General features: G+C 41.4%; 1 protein-coding gene across 1 annotated transcript; it reads left to right on the forward strand.

The window, feature by feature from the left end:
• Window positions 1-2157: 2157 nt before the first annotated feature.
• znf217 (zinc finger protein 217) lies at window positions 2158-10564 on the forward strand (the record flags this gene model as incomplete). Its single annotated transcript, XM_084446184.1, has 5 exons — window positions 2158-3496; window positions 3725-3850; window positions 4092-5483; window positions 10277-10396; window positions 10497-10564. Exons 1-5 carry the CDS (start codon window positions 2182-2184, stop codon window positions 10562-10564), a joined length of 3021 nt encoding a protein of 1006 aa, XP_084302310.1. The 5' UTR covers window positions 2158-2181.
• Between the last annotated feature and the right edge of the window lie 9110 nt (window positions 10565-19674).

Consider the following 19674-nt stretch of genomic DNA (forward strand, 5'->3'; position numbering starts at 1 on the left):
TCCAGGAACAAAGCAGGTATGCAATGTCTCGCTCATCAAGCATAGGCTACTCAACTTTGCACTACATTCTCGAGTCAAATCAATTAGGCTACGGAAACGGTATTGCGCTACGAATGTTCCCTATCGAGTTGCAGGGTAACTTCAACACCTTTTTGGCGGATTTGAATGTTTATGAATAGTTGTCTGACTACTTTCATCATGTGACGGCCACTGTGTTTTTGGGGCTGTTCGTGCACGCGCAGGTTCTCTCTAGTAGTGAATCGTCGAGCACGCGCCTCAGAATTCAACAGCTGCACAGAGAATAAGGATCTGCAAACATTACGATTCAGCAACAATTGCATAGCAAGGTGAACCATCCAACACTCTTTAACTAAAGTAGTTGGTTGTATGAAGTAATAGCATACCCTTTAAACTTTAGTAGAGGTAGCTTGCTAGCTACTATGATTTTGAAGTTTGTTCCGGAAAGTCTGAATTGGTAGGTATTGTTCGTGAGTTTTGCCATTATATGAGACAACGGAGCCTAACTTAGTAACTATCTTTACGTGAGCTAGCTTGTCGGGCGAGTCATCTCTGGAGAAAAGAGTTAGCTAACGTGAGCTGCTATCAGCAGACCTGCTCTGAACTTTAGTTAGTTCAATTTTGCATTTCACGCCACGGCATTAACGTTTGCTATCTTAGACAGCTAGCACTAATATGATATAGCACTATTAGTCTAACTTTAGTGCTAGTCTAGTGCATGCTAGTATGTGGCTTGTTCATGATTATCGATTTGATAGTTAGGCTACGCAACATGGTTATATTGTTTGAGAATAAACGTAACAGAGTATATGGCCATATTATTAAAAAACACATTTAGCTGGATGGCTAACAAAGTTACACCCGATAGTGCTAGTTACAAGCGATTCCCCAGAATCCAAGTGCAATCGTCTGGTTAAGCCAGAAGCCCAACATTAGCTAACGAACGTTATTTTACAACGCCTGAGCTTTTGTGTGGTAACTAGCTGGCTAACGTTTCAATAGAAGCGATAACGAATACAGATGATGCATTATTTAAACACATTTTAAATAGATACGACTAGCTAGTTATGTTAGCTATTTAACAGTTGAGTGATAGTTCCCACACTCAATAAGAGCATCATTTGTCTTCTATCGCATTGCATGTGCTAGAGCAACAACGGAATAATGTTCCACTTGAGATATTATTGGCACTAACGGTAGTTTCTTCAACTGAATGCTTTGCTCTCTCCGGAGCTTTTAATTACTAAAGCCGTGATTGGACTACGCTATGCAAATAGTCAATTTAGGGGCAGCAGATTAAAGGAATGGACTAACATTTAGTTAGTGCTACTGTGCGGGCGAATAGTGAGTACATTTGGATTGAAATGTAGCCTCAATGTTATCAACTTCCTCATTAATGAACCTTCTGTACAGCTGTAACTTTAATCTACAAATTTCTTATCCAGCATAATCAAATAGGAAGGCATTCGTATGTTGATTAGAATAACCTATTGTCATTGGCCTACCTGAGCTGAGCTACCTTAGCTAAATTGTCTTGCAATGTCGACCTTTCATAGACTAGTTTGTCCAGTTACTCCACTCATAAGAGGATACTGTGTAAAGATATAGGCCTACAGTAGGACACATGCTTCTGATATAGTTTAAATGGTTTGAACCAATTTCTTTGTTGCACAAACATACCCCTAAATATTTTTATGTGCTTATATCTGTTTTGTTATGGTAGGCACTCTTTATCTGGTTTATCTCTGGCTTACCCAGTGAGGAAATGCTTAGCCACAGCTGTAGATTGCTAAAGGACACATTTCCTGTTTCAGTATGAAAGACAGCTCAATTTGTCTGTGCTCTGAGATCTCTATGTATTTATCCTTGAACACTATATCTTAAAATTGTTAACATTTTATTCACAGGCTCTATCTACCAAAACTAAACTTCACTGGTGACCGTTCAAGATGTCATGCTTGAATACCTGTCAGCAAAAGTCAGCACAAGCCTCCCCTTGTCGCATTCAACATGTCAAATCGAGGAACTAGCAAGGACTTTTCATCCTGAAAGTAATCTCTTGATTTGCTTCCTGCTCACACACCTTGCTTCTATTATTGACAGAAAGAGACACATTTGTCACACAAAGGACCATAGAAATCAGTTGCACTACATTGGGAGAATATGCCGACACACCCATTGCAGCCGTATGTGGAGAGTGCTGATGGGCTGGGCCAAGTCATCCTGGTTAGTAGCAGTGCCAGTATGCCAGGGGCTGGCTCCAGCATGACACCTCACAGCACAATGGCTCAGAAGGCAGAAATGCTGGTGGAGGGAAGCCTGCCCATGTCCTGCATGTTCTGCGACCAGACCTTCACTCTCCAGGAGGACGTGGGCCCTCATGTCCTGACGGAGCACCCCACCACCCTTTATGAACCGGCCGTGCTCTGTGTGGACGCTGAGTTTCGGGTCCCAGGGGAGAGGGCCTGGCCTAAACCAAGCTTACCCCCTGAAGATGAGGAGGTTTTCAGCTGCGTTGTGTGTGATCAGGTTATGGAGGACGCCAGTGAGCTGGAGACCCACGTGAGGAAGCACAGGGACTACTTCACGTATAGCTGTAACCTCTGCAGCCGGCGCTTCAGGGAGCCCTGGTTTCTAAAGCTCCACCTCAAAAGGATACACGGGAGCAAAGGAGGACCCAAGAGCAAGGCCCAGCTGGACCTCGACGCTCCTGTCACAATCAACAACATGACCCAAGAACGAACGCCGGAACCTGTTGCCACGCTTTATAAAATGTGCATGGTATGTGGGTTTTTCTTCCCAGATAAAGACAGTTTGTTAGAACATAGAAGGATGCATAACAGAGAAACAGAGCCTGATGAAGACAGAGATAAGGAGAGACTGCCTACCACTGAGTCCCCTCCCAACCAGGAAGCATTTCTTCTGGGTCTTCAGCTTCGACCCGTATCCAAGTGTAATGATATGCAGCCAGACAGATCCTCCAGGTGGATTGCCCAACTCGACCCATTCAACACTTACCAGGCCTGGCAACTGGCCACAAAGGGCAAAATAGCAGTCGGTCCTAATCTAGCAAAAGACGTGGGCCAAGATGCTAGCTCGGACAACGAAGACTCTGGCTCAGACAAGGAAGAACTGGGAAATATCTGGTCAGAAGCTCAAGGGGACAAGCCTGTCAAAGAAGACTCTGGCAGGCAGCTGAGGCCCAAACGGCAGCCGGAAGCAGAGACCCCGTCACCTGAACCAGACCAGAGGTCTCTGATCAGAAAGGACAAGCCAACGCACTGCGAGGACTGTGGGAGAACATTCAGAACATACCACCAGCTCGTGCTGCACTCCAGGGTGCACCTGAGGGAGAAGGCTGGAGAGGAGAGCCCCCCGGCCTCCATTCATGGCAAGCTGTCAAGACCTCTGGACCAAGCAGAGGAGGGGTCTGAAGATGGCTCTGAGGAGGGAGCAATTGGGGATGTCTTTTGTTCAGGTAAATATTGAAAAGCAATCATGGCCTGTGTTATGTTATTTCAGTTTGTTGGATTCAAATATAGCTTACAGTTATAAACAAAGTTGCTATGCAACGGGGACTAATGTAGACAATCAACTAGATTTTATCAAGTGCATTTAAGCTCCCTCTGCTGTTCATCTGTTGAGCATGCTGCACTTTTTCCACTTAGTCGCTTATGATTTCTGTCTGTTTCTTCTTTTTTTAAAGACAAAAGTGAAGATGGCTTTGATCGAACAAAAGTCAAAACCCTTGCATCGACAAGGATATGCAGCTACTGTGGCAAAACATTCCGGTCAAGCTATTGCCTCAACGTTCACCTCAGGGTACACACAGGTAAACTTTTCACTGAGTGTGTATGTGTATAGAATGTGTATGATAAAGAATAGGACCGATTGTTTTGGTTGTAAAAATGTTAGTGAAGCTGCAACTGTATACTTCCCTATAAACGGCCTATTCTGTAAGTTTAGGCATTGGGTTTTGGAACACTGTTTCTGTTGTTTCTGTTGTTGTGTAGCCTATGTGATGTGATGGATATCAGTTGGTCCTTATTATGCTAATTTCCCTCGTCTTTCAGGGGAAAAACCATTCAAATGTGTGTACTGCGATTATGCTGGAGCTCAGAAAACCTCACTGAGATATCACTTGGACAGGCATCACAAGGACAAACCGTACTTTGAGATCCCCAGTAGGCCGGTGCTGCCAGTGCCCTCTCCTAGTGAGAAAGAACCCTCCGGGAATAATGACCAGAAACGGATCACCAGCAGATCCAAACTATGGGTGACCCCCAAGGCTGGGTCACGAACCAACCCGCGTGCCAGTGACAGATTTGATAGTATTGGTGGCAAGCTTGCCAGCCCACTTGCCCAAGTGACTGCTGATTGTGGGAAATTGACTGCTAAGAGTGCTTTCTCTGTAGATGACGTCCACATAAAATACCCCATACCTGTTAACCTAAAAATGGAGCGAAAGGAAATGAAAGAGGAGGACCTTGAGGGCCCATTAAACCTGTCCTTAAAAATGTCCCTCTCCATCTCTGGCACCTCAGAACCAAGAAGTATATTAATTTCCAATGACTGTTCATTCTGTGCCTTTAAAACCCTCTACCCAGAGGTCCTACTTATGCACAAAAAACTGGTTCATAAAGAGAAGTCAGACATGACCAGTAAGAATGGCATCAGAGGTAGTTTCAAAAAGAAGCGTTACACTGGCTGCCCCCCTGCCCTCGATGGGAAAGATGTTACACCACTCCTCCCAATTGACAGGAGACATCCTCGTCGAACCAAATCCCCCCCTCCCCAGCCAGCAAAACCTCAGGAGGTGACACGTCCCCCACATCCACCTCAGGTCCCCAGAAGCTCCCACACCCATGCACTGGCGGTGCAGGAGAACCAGAGGTACAAGATGGTAGAATCTCACGCCAGCCAGAACTCATCCAGATTTACAGAGCTATTGGAGGAGTCCAGCACCAGTGTGAGGAAAGATGACTGTTACATAGTAGACAGAGCCACCCCACCAGACAGAGTAGGAATTGGACAAACAAGCTACCCAGTGAGGAATGGTGTGGCCTGGCCGTCAGATACTGCCAGACTGTGCCTCTCTAGCCGCTTTGGTAGTATTCCCCAGATGGACTTTGGTGAACCCTCCAGCAAGAGGTTGAAGTACTCAATGCCCCCAGGCAAGGAAAGTGACACTGCTGAGACACCTGGCCTCAGGAATGGGGATGAGTCCAATAGACTGCCCATCTCAGGGAGAAATGTGAAAACCTCATCACAAGGAAACTCTCCCTCCAAAGCCCCTCAGGCTTTTGCTGCTGTGAAAGCATCTTCTGCAGCCCCTGGAAACAGCATGGACACAGACTGGAACATGATCAACATTCTACGCTCATACAGCCCCAGTGACCTGGCCTCTTTCTACCAGGTCACAGGGGGAAACCTCAGTCATGGAGGTGTGACCAACCCAAGAGCTGGTATGTACCAAACATACTGTAGACACCTACTCATCTAGGCTTAGCTTACACATAGTTGTGAAGTTAATGTACCATCAATTATCAATAGTGGTAAACCGATACTGGATTTTTAAAGGCTGATATAATAACGATAGATTGGATCAGGAAAAAGCCGATGGCTGATTAATCTACGATAACAAAAATACAATTGCCACTGTCAAATAAATAAAATACCTAAATAAATAAATTTGGATCATCAAACTCGGCATAGGCTAAAAAGCAATGAGTAATTAAAGCTGCTACGCAGCGATGAGGCGGGGCCAGGCAATTTCCGACAAGTTTAGGAGCAATAAGCGAGAGAATAGGAGGACAACAAGAAAGTTGACATTCCAATGTTCATTTTGTACATTCGTATCGTATGGTAAAACATTTGTAAAACATTTTGATGCATTGTAAGCTTGATTTTGATAATTCAACAATCTGGTCAATGAGTTTGTGAATTACAGTCTGAAGATCCAGTGTAGCAAGTTTGGTGTTAATTGATTGAAAAATGTGGGATAAGATATGTTTATTAATTTTTACAGTTTTTTTTTGCTTTTCTTCATAATTGAACATTAACTTCAGCAGCTGTGTACTCAGTTGCCAATCAATCGATTTAGTCATTGTAATCCTCGGCGGGGGTTGGGTAGGGTTGCCAACAGCGATGTCTCAGATTCGTGGAGCTTGCGTTGGATTGTGGGTAACGTAGTTTTCTCTGTATGAAGTGTTGGTTTCAGAGGACAGAATTAAACATATTTTTAAAAATTCAATTTTTGAGATAAAATTCTGAAATAAATCATACTACATTTTGGATATGTGGCCAATGTTGTCACTTTTTATGAGGATGATCAGACATTGATCTGGCGAGAATGAATAGGAACTGTATACAGAACTGTTAACAGTGAAACTTTTTGATTTGCTGTGGGCTCAATTTTTCATATTTCAAAAATCTGTGAGGATCCTTTGGTAAGGACAGTCTGAAGATGCAGTATATCAATTTTGGTGTCAATTGAACAAAAAATGTGGGAGGAGATGGGTTTGATAGGTTTTACAATTTATGAAGAAATCAGAGTGATGGACTTCAAAATTCCTGCAAGGTCAAAGCGTATGAAAGTTTTGTCTCACTTGGTTTTACAGTGATGGCACCTATGGCTGATTTGTTATGATTCTTTTAAGTTGTAAACTTTAGACTTGCTGTAGCGCCACCTTCAGGTTTATTGACCTACAATGCAGGTTGAAGACTTTGGGTATAGTACTGGAGCTATGTGCAAATTTTGGTGATTTTTTGTCCACGGGAAGTTAGACTTCAGTGGAAGATGGAGAATAATAATAGTAATAGTAATAATAATAATAATATAGGCAAATACAATAGGGTTCTGGCAGCTACGCTGCCTGGCCCCTAATGAAAACTCAGAGGGATCAGGCCAGGGTTTCCGTTGGTGCCGGTCCATGTGTCCGGGAACATTTTGATCATTATATTATAATATAATAGACGTTTGTCGTGGTGATTAGCTGTTGTGTAGCCTATATATGCCATTTTATGTCTATTTCTCATCCTATACAACTAGATGTGTGCTATATGTTACACTTTATGTTATGCATGCACTATAGATGTCCAGGAATGCACACGCGCCACTGGGCAGCCTTTCACTTTATTTAGTCACCTTTGTTACTCTGGATTATGGCTGTTGGCTACTTTAAGATGTTTATGGCATTAATCAGATTTGATTGGCCTATAGCCTACACATACAATAAATAATAATATTATTTTTATTATATTTTTTATTATTAGTCTATTTTAATACAATTCAAATTGTGCTTAGATGGAATTATTTTCACCAGACATTATGACCGTATATATTTATATATATATAAAAGTATAATATACTTTTATGTATAATATATATATATATTATACTTTTATACATATTATATTTTATTGAGTATTGGAGTCATATTGAGCATAATCTTGGAGTTGGCAGCAACATGTGACTTGTTCACTGTGACTGTACACCAGAGGAGGCTCATCCATTGAGGTAGAGGAGGACAGTCCTCAGTTTGTGGAGAGAAGAGAGGGATTAAAATATAAATATATGCATTTATTTATTTATAATTCATATTTAATATTATCTCAGTTTTGTTCATACATCAGGTTTTCCCTATGGATAAAAATCCATTATTGAAATTCTAAAGCTCCAACAGTCACATCTATAACATGCAGCTGGAGGACCCATAGATATCTATGGAAGGGAGGAATTCCTCCCTTGGGCGTGTCCCTTAGGGGTCTATCAATGTAATGCAATTTTTTCATGCTAATTTGTGATTGGCCAAAATGGTGAAAAATTACCAAGGGAGGACAGTAGTCTGAACAGGATTTAATGATTAACATTTTGTTAGTCCAATCACATTACAGATTCCAGATTTACCACAGTGAAGGCCGATTGAGTCTGCGTTGATGTCTGTGTTTCTCTTCCCTGTGCCATTGGAGACTTTGTGTGTTCGTAGCTCCATAATATAATACATCCGAAAGTATTATGGGACATATTATACATCAAACTATTTGTCTATTTGTCTTGATTCTAGCCATCTTAATATATAAGATGACATAAATACTTTTTGAGCTAGAGCCGTCTGAACACGACAGTTCCACTGCCTGGCTATAGCCGGTAACGTTAGCTACGGGGGCTACGAGGCACGTCAGGCTACGGCATAGGCAGGCGCGCAGATTGGCTGGAGGCGCAAACTGTCAGCAACTTGTCCAAAACATTTCTAGAGACTGGGTCGCAACACCGGATCAGAGAAATGCACTGAACAGCCTGCTCCTGCTTGCGTGAGAATTGATCGCTTTGCGGTGCTTATTCCTCATCCAGTGATGGATGGGTGGATGGAAAACTTTTAATTGAATGTTCATATTGTTCTGATAATTGTAGGCTATAGCAACATAAGTGGCAGCTTTGACAGCAACCCAAATGAGCTAATCCCATAGCTGTACCATTGCCAGCTAGCCATGAGCGAACTGTTGGATACTGCATTTGCTATGCAACGTATTCCATTGTTAAATCTATTTGCCAACAAACCGTTTGAGAGCCAGCACACCTCAGTGTCCCCTAATGAAAAACATTTTTCATATATCACCTAATCTCTCCAGCACCTCACCAATATCAATTCATTTCTCTCTTTAGAGAAGAGTACAATCCATTACAACTATTGCTTACAATGTTTTATTGTTTTGTAATATTTTATCATGAATATGATAAATAAATACTGCATGTAGTTAAAGAAAGTGTTATTCAGTTTTTCATATGCTAAAATTGACTGTAAATCCACATTTTAAAGCTGATATTTCAAATAATAACTGACTGAGGGAAAGTGCCCCCCGGTGCCCATGGGCGGTTCGCCTCTCTTCCTCCTGTCCTCCTCAGCTTTCTTGAGTCACCAGCCTCCACTGCTGTACACGTACTGTACGCTACATGTGACAAATAAAAAAATCTTGAAATCTAATATGTCGGACAGATTTTCCTGGACAAAAAACAGTAATTACCGGTCAATGGAAACCCTGGATCAGGCCTACCTGTCTTTTTTCTTGCCTGCCCTCTGTTACCTGTTAGGCCTACATGTCCAACAGTGCATAACATTTCCTTCACTATTCATGTCCTCTATGAATGAGTCTTTCACTAAGGAGAATCTTTAAGAATGTCTTCCTCGCACCCAAGAGTAAAAGGCTATATCCAGGATTTTGTTCAAATCACCCCTTTTCTTTATTTATGTCTTCAATCAAGTTCATAGCCTATTCCTTTTCATCAGTTGCTGGGTGGCTGTGGTCCAGAAGATCCTTGTCAATTAATTCAGTATAGCTAATAGTTCTTTTTAATTTTAAATAAATTATAAATACTTTTTTATTTTCTTAATAGATAAAAAGTGTATTAAAATGTAACGGGACATCCTTAGGTGTGATTTAGTGGATTAGTCCTACATCGTTTGAGGTCTATTTATAATGGGAGGAGGCTGTGCAGCCATCAGCCACTATCAGAGCCCAGTTCAGCCAATAATGATAGTTTTAAAAATGTCACATCGGCGCCGTTTAATCAGTGACCTCTAATTATCAATTGAAGGGACTTTATTTTTAAAGCGAGGGTGGGGGATATTGGATTAACTTGTGTGCGTTTGTTTATTTGTTCTTCCATTACACGCACCAGTGTGTTTATTTGTTATTCCATCAGACGCCTACCACCTGGGGGCGCTCTCCACAATTCATTTTTACCATTGCCAAGTACACAAAGTATGTTTGGTGTCTCAGTAAACGTATAGTCTGTTCTACTCAGGAGTATCTGCTTTCTAAATTCACAGTTTAGTACTTGAGGTGCTTAGTAGCTCTTTTGGTGCTTATTGTAAAAGTTACAATTCTCATAGATTATTATCAAGATTAGATGCATTGTGGGTTATCATTAGTTGTAGTCATATTTCACAACATAGATCAGATTACGTATTTAGGTAGTTCAGTAACACTCCCCATCTAGGGGCTTGACTAGCTTTGGTTGGAAAACATATGACCTAGCCATACTCTCTCTGATCTATCCAACATGATCAAACTACCTAAACAAGAGTCACCTGATACAGTATGTTGTGAATTATAAAAACTAATGATAATTATACCCACAATGCACCTTCCCCCGACAAGTACACTGTATACTTGTTTATTTTCAAAAGTGCTTTACAAACTCATGCTCAGCTGGTCTTTGGGGGTGAACATTTGGATTTTTCTCCCATTTTCCTAGGGAATAGAGCTTCACTCTACCAACACCTGTCCCCTCTACCTAACAGAGGGGAGCCCATGCCAGCCCCATCAGTAACGACGACTATGGAACCACTGACAAAAGTGCCTAACTTTTATAATGGTAATGATTGCTTAACTACTAGTCCATGTTGTAAGATGTGGTGCCTTTAGGTAAGTTGTCTTATCATTTGATTTCTTTAAAAATGTCTCTCCCTCTCCAGGTCTGAAGTATGCTGATAGCATCATGCTGCCACCCTCTTTGGAAAACTTCACTGGAGGAAAGGGTTAACCCATAAATAACCCATAAATAACCTATGTTGATCTATAGATACACATCTATTAATAAGCCTACCAGCAGTTTAGTCGGTCTGTACTGATTATTGACTGTTAAATACTGATAAGGTTGCACTAGATAGAATTTGTGTAAAAAAAATATATATTTGATGGGGGGATATCTTACTTTTGTGTGTTCATTTGCTGCTCTGTCCTGATTTGTCATGCCTTTCATTCAGTAATCAGTGACTACATTATTTTGTCAAAGCACTGATGGGTAGGGTTTTGTCTGTCCAATAGTTTGGATAGTCTCAGGCCTGATTGTTTACAAACAGGCTTTATTCAAACAGGCTTCATTCACATCTTGTATGTTGACGTACCTCAAAATTCAACGTATTGACTCTTGAAGCTTAATATTACTTTGTAAGCATATGAAGCTGCTGTAGCTATCATGTGAACTGACCCAGTACAGTGTCAGTCAAGAACCAAATATATGTGCCTCCTAGTAGCTTTCACTGGATGGACATTGCTATATTGTTTTGGTTGAGATGACAGCTTTATGCCAGGGAATTGTGCCACACGTTATTCTGGCTGTGTAAAAGGTACACTGGTTACCGGTAGCCTATAAGGTGCCTCAAAATCTACTATGCTGTAAAACATGGACCAAATGTCAGAATTCTTGCAAGATTCTGTTGTGTGCAAAAAACATATTCACTGCATTTTTTTAAACACCCAGGCTGTCCCATTTACACAGTATTCAGGACTTTGCTTGTATTATGAAGCATCCTGAAAGCGATTGAGTCATTTGTATCAAATTGTGTGATGTTAGCCTGCCTCACCAATGGCCTTTTCTGGGATTGTTTTATTTGGTGATATTGATGCCACAAAGAGGACGAGCCTCACCGCTGCAGGAATAGCCTATTTCAAAACATTGTACACTGTGAAGAAAAAAAGTCATAGACTCAGGTTTCAGACATTTTCATTTTTTTGTGTGATATTTTCAAGCAATTTGTGTAGTTCAGATTTGGTATCTTGGTATTTTGCCATATAGAATTTTGTGTTAATTTATTTACTTATTTTGGATTTTCTAATATTCACATGTACTTTTGTAAAAAGTTTTGTTGTGATTCGGTACAATATAATAAAGGATGAGAGTCAATGACATTGCCGGCACAGATCTGTTGTCATATCTTTGTTTATTGGCATGTATATGTTGAACTTCCTTTTAGTATCACCTTTCTTCCATCTGTGATGATGTTTTGAAGACTTTGGATTCATGTCAATCCCTGGAATCTAGTTAAAACATGAAATATTTGTGTTTCCTTGTTTTTGGCATTGGGTCAAATTATTACTTTGGTATCTAAGCTAAAATTACTGTGTAAGGATATTCTTGTGGCAGATAAGGGTTAATAGAAACATTCTGCTTGTGGTGCTTTCATCTTTGAATTCTCAGTCATTAATGATGTGATACAAAGATTGCAAATCAACTGCTAAAAATAAGATATTTTGGTTGAATGACATCAAAGAGGAAGCCAGTTTTCAACAAGCATAGTATATATTTGTATATTTGTATCCTTCTTTGCACAATAAAAAAGCATTGCAGAAGGTGTCTGTCTTTGTCATTTATACTTTACATAAAACAATATTGCTAAGCCTTATTGCTGTTATTAACCTTAACTTTAGTGTTATTCTCAGGTCCTTGAATTACTGTAATAGCCTGGGAGACAACAAGCACTGTGTACACATTCTTTAAAACTGCATTTCAACACTAGAGGGCAATAACTTCAAAGTTTTGAGTCCAGTATCTTGGTGGCGAAGGCTCTGTGGCTATACTTTCTGTATAGGTTCACTAGTGCCACACAGAGTGGGATATTTCATGGGTCTTGGTAAGGTTTGAGTTATTTTTGTTATATATTTCATGTTGAAAGTGCCAGGTTTGGGTGATAAAATGAAAGGTATTTGTGTTTATTTCAAATAACATACAGTCAAACTCATCTAGTAAATAGTGCCTTTTACTTAGAATGTCGGTTTTCAGATGGTAGCTGGGAGAATATAAAGCCCTGGCAATGCACTTGTATTGTCCTCCCAAAGGACTGTGTGTGCCCTTCAGATTGATATGTCATAGAACGGCATACCATTGTTGACATTCCCCACATCTCAATCCTTGGAGGAAGAGACTGACAAAATACATACGTTGTGCATTCTATCAATGCTAAATTAAAAGGGACAGTCTCCAGTACATTGAACACTTTAAACTTTTTGAGTATAGCACATCTGTTTGCTGTCTGCTCCCCTGGGCCAGTACTGGGTAATCTATTGCATTAGCTCACATTAGTGCATATCGCCCATGGGCCTTGGTAATCACAAACGCAAAATGAGCATTTCACTGAGCATCGCTCTCATCTCCCCCCAGACTGTAGTAAAACCTTAGTACACATGCAAGACAGGGGACAGAAACCGACCTCATCTTATGACATGCTTCCTGTTACTCTGAATCTCCAAGTCCAAGATGATGCCCTTGCAAGATTTTCTGCTTTTTAGACCAATTTTCAAAGTATCCCTGTACCAATTAGATACTCTACAATTTAATTGTATTTTCTTAGTATTTTCTAGCACATAGTTCAAGATGTTCAATTAACATTGATGTTGAAGTTTTCAATTTAAAGGATTGACTTTCCTACTTGAGTTCATCTCTCACTTGGCTTCAATTTGAAAACAATGTCATTCAACTTGATTTCTGCTAGACACGGTGGTGCTCTTATTTCTGAGACTGGAGGACATTTGGCACAAAGAGTGTTTCTCCTGAGAAGACCCTTATATATGAAATTCCCTAGGGACTCTGATCATCACAAGATCTGTTTTGCTGATACAGTACAAGGATCTAGCAGAGAGCATACTATATAAGTTTACAGATAATGGAGTGTGCAGCAAGGAGTACAATATATATTTACAGAGGTTATACTACTATAAGAAGTTGTGTCCAATAATAATGTTATTATGCGTTGAATGTATTCCTATGGGTATATTATAATTGACATACGTACTCCATAAGCCTATTCAATGATGGAAAACATTGCCACATGCTCTGTGATTAATACAAAACAGATACACAGGTCGGTCATTTCACCTACAGTATAAATGGAAATGGAAACATTTCAGTCTCTTTGTTCTATAGTGTCCTCTCCTCACATGTAAAGTATTTCTCTTTTTATTTCTTCCTTTCTTTCTCTCTCTCTCTCTCTCTCTCTCTCTCTCTCTCTCTCTCTCTCTCTAAGTGCTCTTTCCTCTTATTTTCAGTTATGTCAAGACTACTAATTGTTGCCTCCAGACCGTCAACTTGCATGAATTAGCAATTGGGCCAACAAGGCGGACACAGTCAGTTGTTGAATATCCTGTCAGAATGTGAGACAGGAAGTGTGTCCTGGCCGAGATGGCTCATCATTGTCACCCCGTCCCTCTGAGGAAGAGGAGCAATGTTGTGGTTCCCACAAAAACACCCTCTGGCCTCAGAAAAGGCATTTGGGCGTCTGGAGACAATAGGGGCCATATGGAGCGGGCCAAGATAGCAAGGCACACGCACAAAATAATGGATGACATGTCATGTTTTATGCTTCTGAGAAGCCATCAAGGGACTTGGTTTGGGGAAATCAAAAGACGTACATGCACCAAAAGCGACTGTTGGAACATTTAGCATTTTTGCATATTTTTCATTGGATGATCTGCTAGTTAAACCCACAAACCTGTGTAATAAGAGAGAGTGGTTTGCTCGGCTTATCAATTGTTTGGCGTAATGGTGATTGATATGGTATACTTTCTCTTAAGGTAATTGGTAAGGTAAAAACTCATACATTAATTAGTAAAGAGGACAGAAAATGTATTTGATACTTACAGAGTGGTTCTCTGAAGCTTATATAATTTCAGTCTTTTTTGTAAAATGAAACTCAAACAGTACGATCAGTTATAATCATGAGGGTAGGTTTACAGTCTATCTTTTTAACCATTAGTAGTGATCCAACTTTATTGTCACAATAAACCAATGACCTGTTTTCTTAGAACTACTAGACTTGATTTATCCACACATCATAGGGAGGGTGTAATAAGAAAATAGGACAGCATTTTTAAAGGTCTCAGTGGTAAGCGTATATATTTCTTTTTTCTTAAAAAATAAATCATAAAAATAAATCATGTTGTAAGATTAAACCCTAGTGTCTTCTATCCTTGTTACACGGGCCTATGCCCGTTTCATTCAACCCCAGATCCATTAGAGGCAAACAACAAAACAGAAGAGACAAAAGATGGAAATCAACTGCTTTGGGGAGATTCCTCTCTCTTTTCCGAAGGGGGGCCAGTACTGTCTACTTAGTCCCCTCCAGTCCTTCTGGGCTCTACCTGCATGTGAAATAAACCCAGCACCTCACCTCTGTTTTTCTCCCAGTGTCAGGACTACACTTAAGTGCTGTTTCCGATACCCATGAGTAAGCCCCATAAAAGCCGCCCCATCGCTGCTGCGTTATTGTTTCTTGCGGATGATTGATTGATGGATGAGGGCTGACACTTCAATGAAGCCATTTCCACTGGCATCTCTATCCGATGATGTGCAGCGTATATTTTCTATCCACGCCTCATTGCTCGCCTGTGTCATTCCTGGAACTTCATTTACACCATGTTCCCTGAAGGACCTTTTTTAGCCCATCTCTCTTTCTTCTCTCTCTGACTCGCCCCTTTTATCTGTCCTTTTTTCCGTGCCATAAAATAATGCTATTTCTTGTCAGCTCTGGAGGGGCCTGGAATAATTTGCAGGGAATGATAAAAACCAAAAGCCATGGAGGGGTTATTTACAGGAAGTCTGACACGGACTGGGTCCCACTATTGGGCTTTTTCACTCCCCGTCACATGCCAGGTCCAAGCTGGAACAGGGCAGGGCTGTGATATACTGTTCCTCTCAACACCTGACTGTGACACCAAGCACGCTATCGATCATCGGATTTTATGTGTTAAACCCAAAACGGTCTTTCAACATTGCAGATTCCACGCAAAACAGCATTGCCCACACTATGCAGAAAACATGTTATGTTAGTGCAATGATAGTGTGATTGAGGTGCCTTCGTCGAGACAATTGCATGTTTTTTTCTCTCATATGGGGAGCAGATGGTAAGCAAGCATCAGTGCGCCAGGCTTTCTGGGACGACAGCCATGAGATTCCCCCTCAGGTGCCATCGGACCCCTTTAGAAGGGGAGGGTGATTGGTAGGACATGGCACCTCCTAAACAACTGCTATCTGTTTGCCTGTATCCCCCCCATCTCCAGGCACTCACCAACAGGACACATTGTACTCTACACTATGAAGCCTGAAAACATATCTGAAACTCTAGCTTAAAATGATATGCTACTGTATCTATACATTTTCATTTAATGTGTCCCAATGTGTCTGATTAATGGATTTGTATTAAGCGTAGTATGATAGAATGATACGTATATTACATAAGCCCACCTGCTGTCTATAACATGCAGTAGAAGTTGACTGGAGTCACACCGCACTAGACTGTCAAGCAGCTTCTGGGGGGAGATGATGGGCACTGCGGCACCGTGGTTGGCCACATGATGTATTCATTGTGGCCACGCGTGTGGTCTGCACCTGACCTTGCCTGTCAAGAGACGTTTCGGTGTAACAAAAAAACTTGATTGTTTCCTTTAAATGTTAGCAGGAAACCTGTGTCTAAAGGAGAACTGACATGGCTAGCCACATTCCTGATGGCGTCAATCACGAGGCAAGGGACTGGTCACCCCCCTCCTAGATTTATACATTAGACTGGTCCGGTCCATCACGAGGTAAGGACTGGTCGTCCTCCCCCACTATATTTATACATTAGACTGGTCTCCCCCCTGAGAACCAGAAGTGATTGGGCTCCAGAGTGTCCCCTCCCCCTCCCAGTATCCAGGCGTGTCATTCTTTATCAATAATCACCTTGTAGGCAGCTGGGGAGGGGGGTTGACCTCCTCGGTGATGAGGATACAGGGGCCAGGGTCATCTGTTACAGTCCTGCCAAGGCCCTGCATCACTCCTGTAGACGTAGGTGAGGACGGAAAGAAATCCGAGCCGTCCATCCACACGAGACCCCCGTCCTGCGACCATATCAACTACTGTACGTTACTCTCACCACGTCCGTGCGTGGTAGAAACGTCTCTAATACTTTCCAGAGGTGCTGTAATAAACATAATGTACATGAGAGAACAGTGAGGCAGGTAACATACTGTAGGCCAGCCTTCCTACAGTGCGGTAATCTCACCTGGGTCATAGGTGGAATCATACAGTATGTGGATGTGGAGATGTATGAAAATATGAAGCATCCGAGGGTCTGTTTCTGATTTTGTTTTTAATCTGCTGTCCAAACAGCATTCACAAGCACCCGAGTGGGTGGAACTGTGGAGAAAGAGCAATACCCCTCTTCCTCTAATGCGATCTGACACTGAATACTACACGCTGAGAAACAAGTAACCTTAAATTGGGTTATGGCTCCTACCTGCCAGTAATCCAGTTGATGAGCACTATACATGTAGATTTCTGGAGAGCTGGGAAATCAGATTACTCCAGACTGAACTGGGATTTTCAGTCTAAATTGGCTGATGTTCCTCAGGTCTCACGTTCTATTCAGGACGAACAAGGGGGAATAAATGATTTCACTTTGCACTGGATAAATGGCGCAGCAGAACATGTTACAGTAAAGGAAACACATTTTAACCATGGGAGAGAAAGAATGTTGTCTTTGAAGGTATATAACCATTGTCCACATCAGTATACATATATCTGTAATGAAATAAAATAAAGAATACCATGTCAGATGTTCTAAGTGAAGCAATAGCCCTGGGTCTGAGGAGATATCACCTCGGAAGGCAGGTTTACTGTCATTCTCCAGGCCACTCTTTAGCTAGGCTTAAAGTGTGATCATTAATTTGTGAAAGTCTGATTTAGGGGAACTCAGTTACACATAAAGTGTAAAGGCTCAGTCACCACACGTCGGTTGTCTGTAGCGGACACATTGCATATGCAAATTTAAGATGAAGTGGAAGCATGTTGTTTTATAAAACTATTTTTTCCATAGCTATGTATTCGGAAAACATAATGTTCAGTTATGTTTTTCGTCTGTTTGCAGACGAGAACAAGTTTGGCCGGGAAGCGTTGGAATTGAGAGTTCATGTAGCTCTTGCATCTGTATGCTAGCATGTAGCATCTCTACGTGATGCATGTGTAATACTGAATTGTGTTGCATACAAAATGGAAGGAGCCTCAGCCTCTGCACTCTGTTTTTGTATTTTTGACGTGACACATGAATCCCCAGTGGCTCCAGAAATCAGACAACCCAGGTGCAACACTAATATCCTCCCCCGTATCCAAACATTTCCGTTAAAAGTAACTGGCACATTGGGGCCCATAAATAAGACCTGAACGCTGCTCTGGATGTCTGGCTCCCAATAAGAGTGTACCCTGAGCAATAAACTTTGACATTGCTGCTTGAAAAATCTCTGCCCTTTTTCATTGTCAAGTGTTACAAATTGATGAAATGAGTTCATCGATGTTCCCCAGTCATTATCTCTCCAGTGGCACTTTGTTTTACAGACAGTGGGGAAAGGGACAGTGCTGATTAGAGGCCCAGGCACAGTTTATCAAACAAAATCTAATATCATCCATAAGTGGGGAATCTGGAAATCAATACTTCATTACTAAATTGTTAGTGGGGATGAAGAGTAATTGTGCGAGTTCATAGATGTGTCTCAGCGGCCAGGGCATGGGAAGTTCAATGTCACCCGGGAAGTGATAAGTAAAGGCACTGATGGGAAGAAACATCTCTGTAATGGGGGAGGTGAGGGAGAACAGGGGCTTGAGTACACAGCAGACAATAGACACTGGTTTGCCATTGATTGGACTTCAGCAATAAAGATAGAATGATATAAAGAGTAGGCGGATAGCACCTCGGATTCTAACCTGGTTTAGTCTGCTCATTCACACAGGGTCTGTACACCGTGCTTGCAGTTGCTTTTAATCAGTAAAGCAATCGCAGTCATTCCCTAAAGCTGATTAATAGATTTATTACATGTAATTCTGCTGTGTTCTGAAACAAATGACTAAAAATAAATCAAATTCAATATAATTTGAGTTATAGATATATACTGCAGCAGAGCAATCATAGTTATTTGGTTTTGGTTTGGATTTGGTGCATTTGTATTCTGCTATGTTATCCCGCAACCATCACTCAAAAGGAAATACATACTATAAATGCACACTATGCAATGTACAATATCCACATATTCAAAATGATGGCTGTTCACCCATTTCCCCAAGCTGTAGTCTTATTAGTCCCCTCCGACCCTCAGACTAGATTGTGGTTGTGTACGAGGTGACGTCAGAGAGTGCATCACGCCCGTGTGGTTTGGAACAGACTCATCCCACTAAAGGTCTGTGTCAGGAGCCCTGCTGACCTCTCTCTCTGCCCCGCCATGTTCAGCCATGCAAATCAGAGTGCCTTCAATTTAGAGAGTCATAAGCCAGGACCTGCTCATCTGTTGGGCTCCAGTGGGATTCTTGGAGAGCTACTGTGCAGCTAGATATAGAATTGCCGCTGCAGGGCACACATAGAGAGGCTTTTTAAAAGCATCAGAGATAAGGTAGGAGTGAATTGAACGGTTGTTGCGTGTGTTTGGTACAGTTTAAAGTTTAGATAACGATGTATGTGGATGCAAAAACAAGCAATATTAGGTCGTTGCAGTTCGGATAGTTCTACTATCATGTCCATTAACATCAAATGTAGTATACTAAGCAGTCTTAACTTTCTCTAGTACATCATCATGTCATACTGCTCCACATTCTACTAACGGACTGACTTACTAATGAGCAAAATAGCACCTTGCTTTCACATCGCTAACTACCGTTGGGAGTGTTATAACTAGCGGCTAAAACCCAGCTCCCCGCAGATCGTAACATGTTAGAATGTTCAGCTCCTGCTCCATTTTAAAAGCCCCTTTCGGTGTGGTTGACAGAGATAAACATATTTTATCGCAGGCTTTGACGTTTGTGAAGTGAAGTTGACAGTCCAGTTACAGTGGCCCTTTGGTAATGATTTTTGAGCAGCC

This window comes from Borostomias antarcticus, assembly GCF_949987555.1.
Source record: "Borostomias antarcticus genome assembly, chromosome: 11".
Lineage (NCBI taxonomy): Eukaryota > Metazoa > Chordata > Actinopteri > Stomiiformes > Stomiidae > Borostomias > Borostomias antarcticus.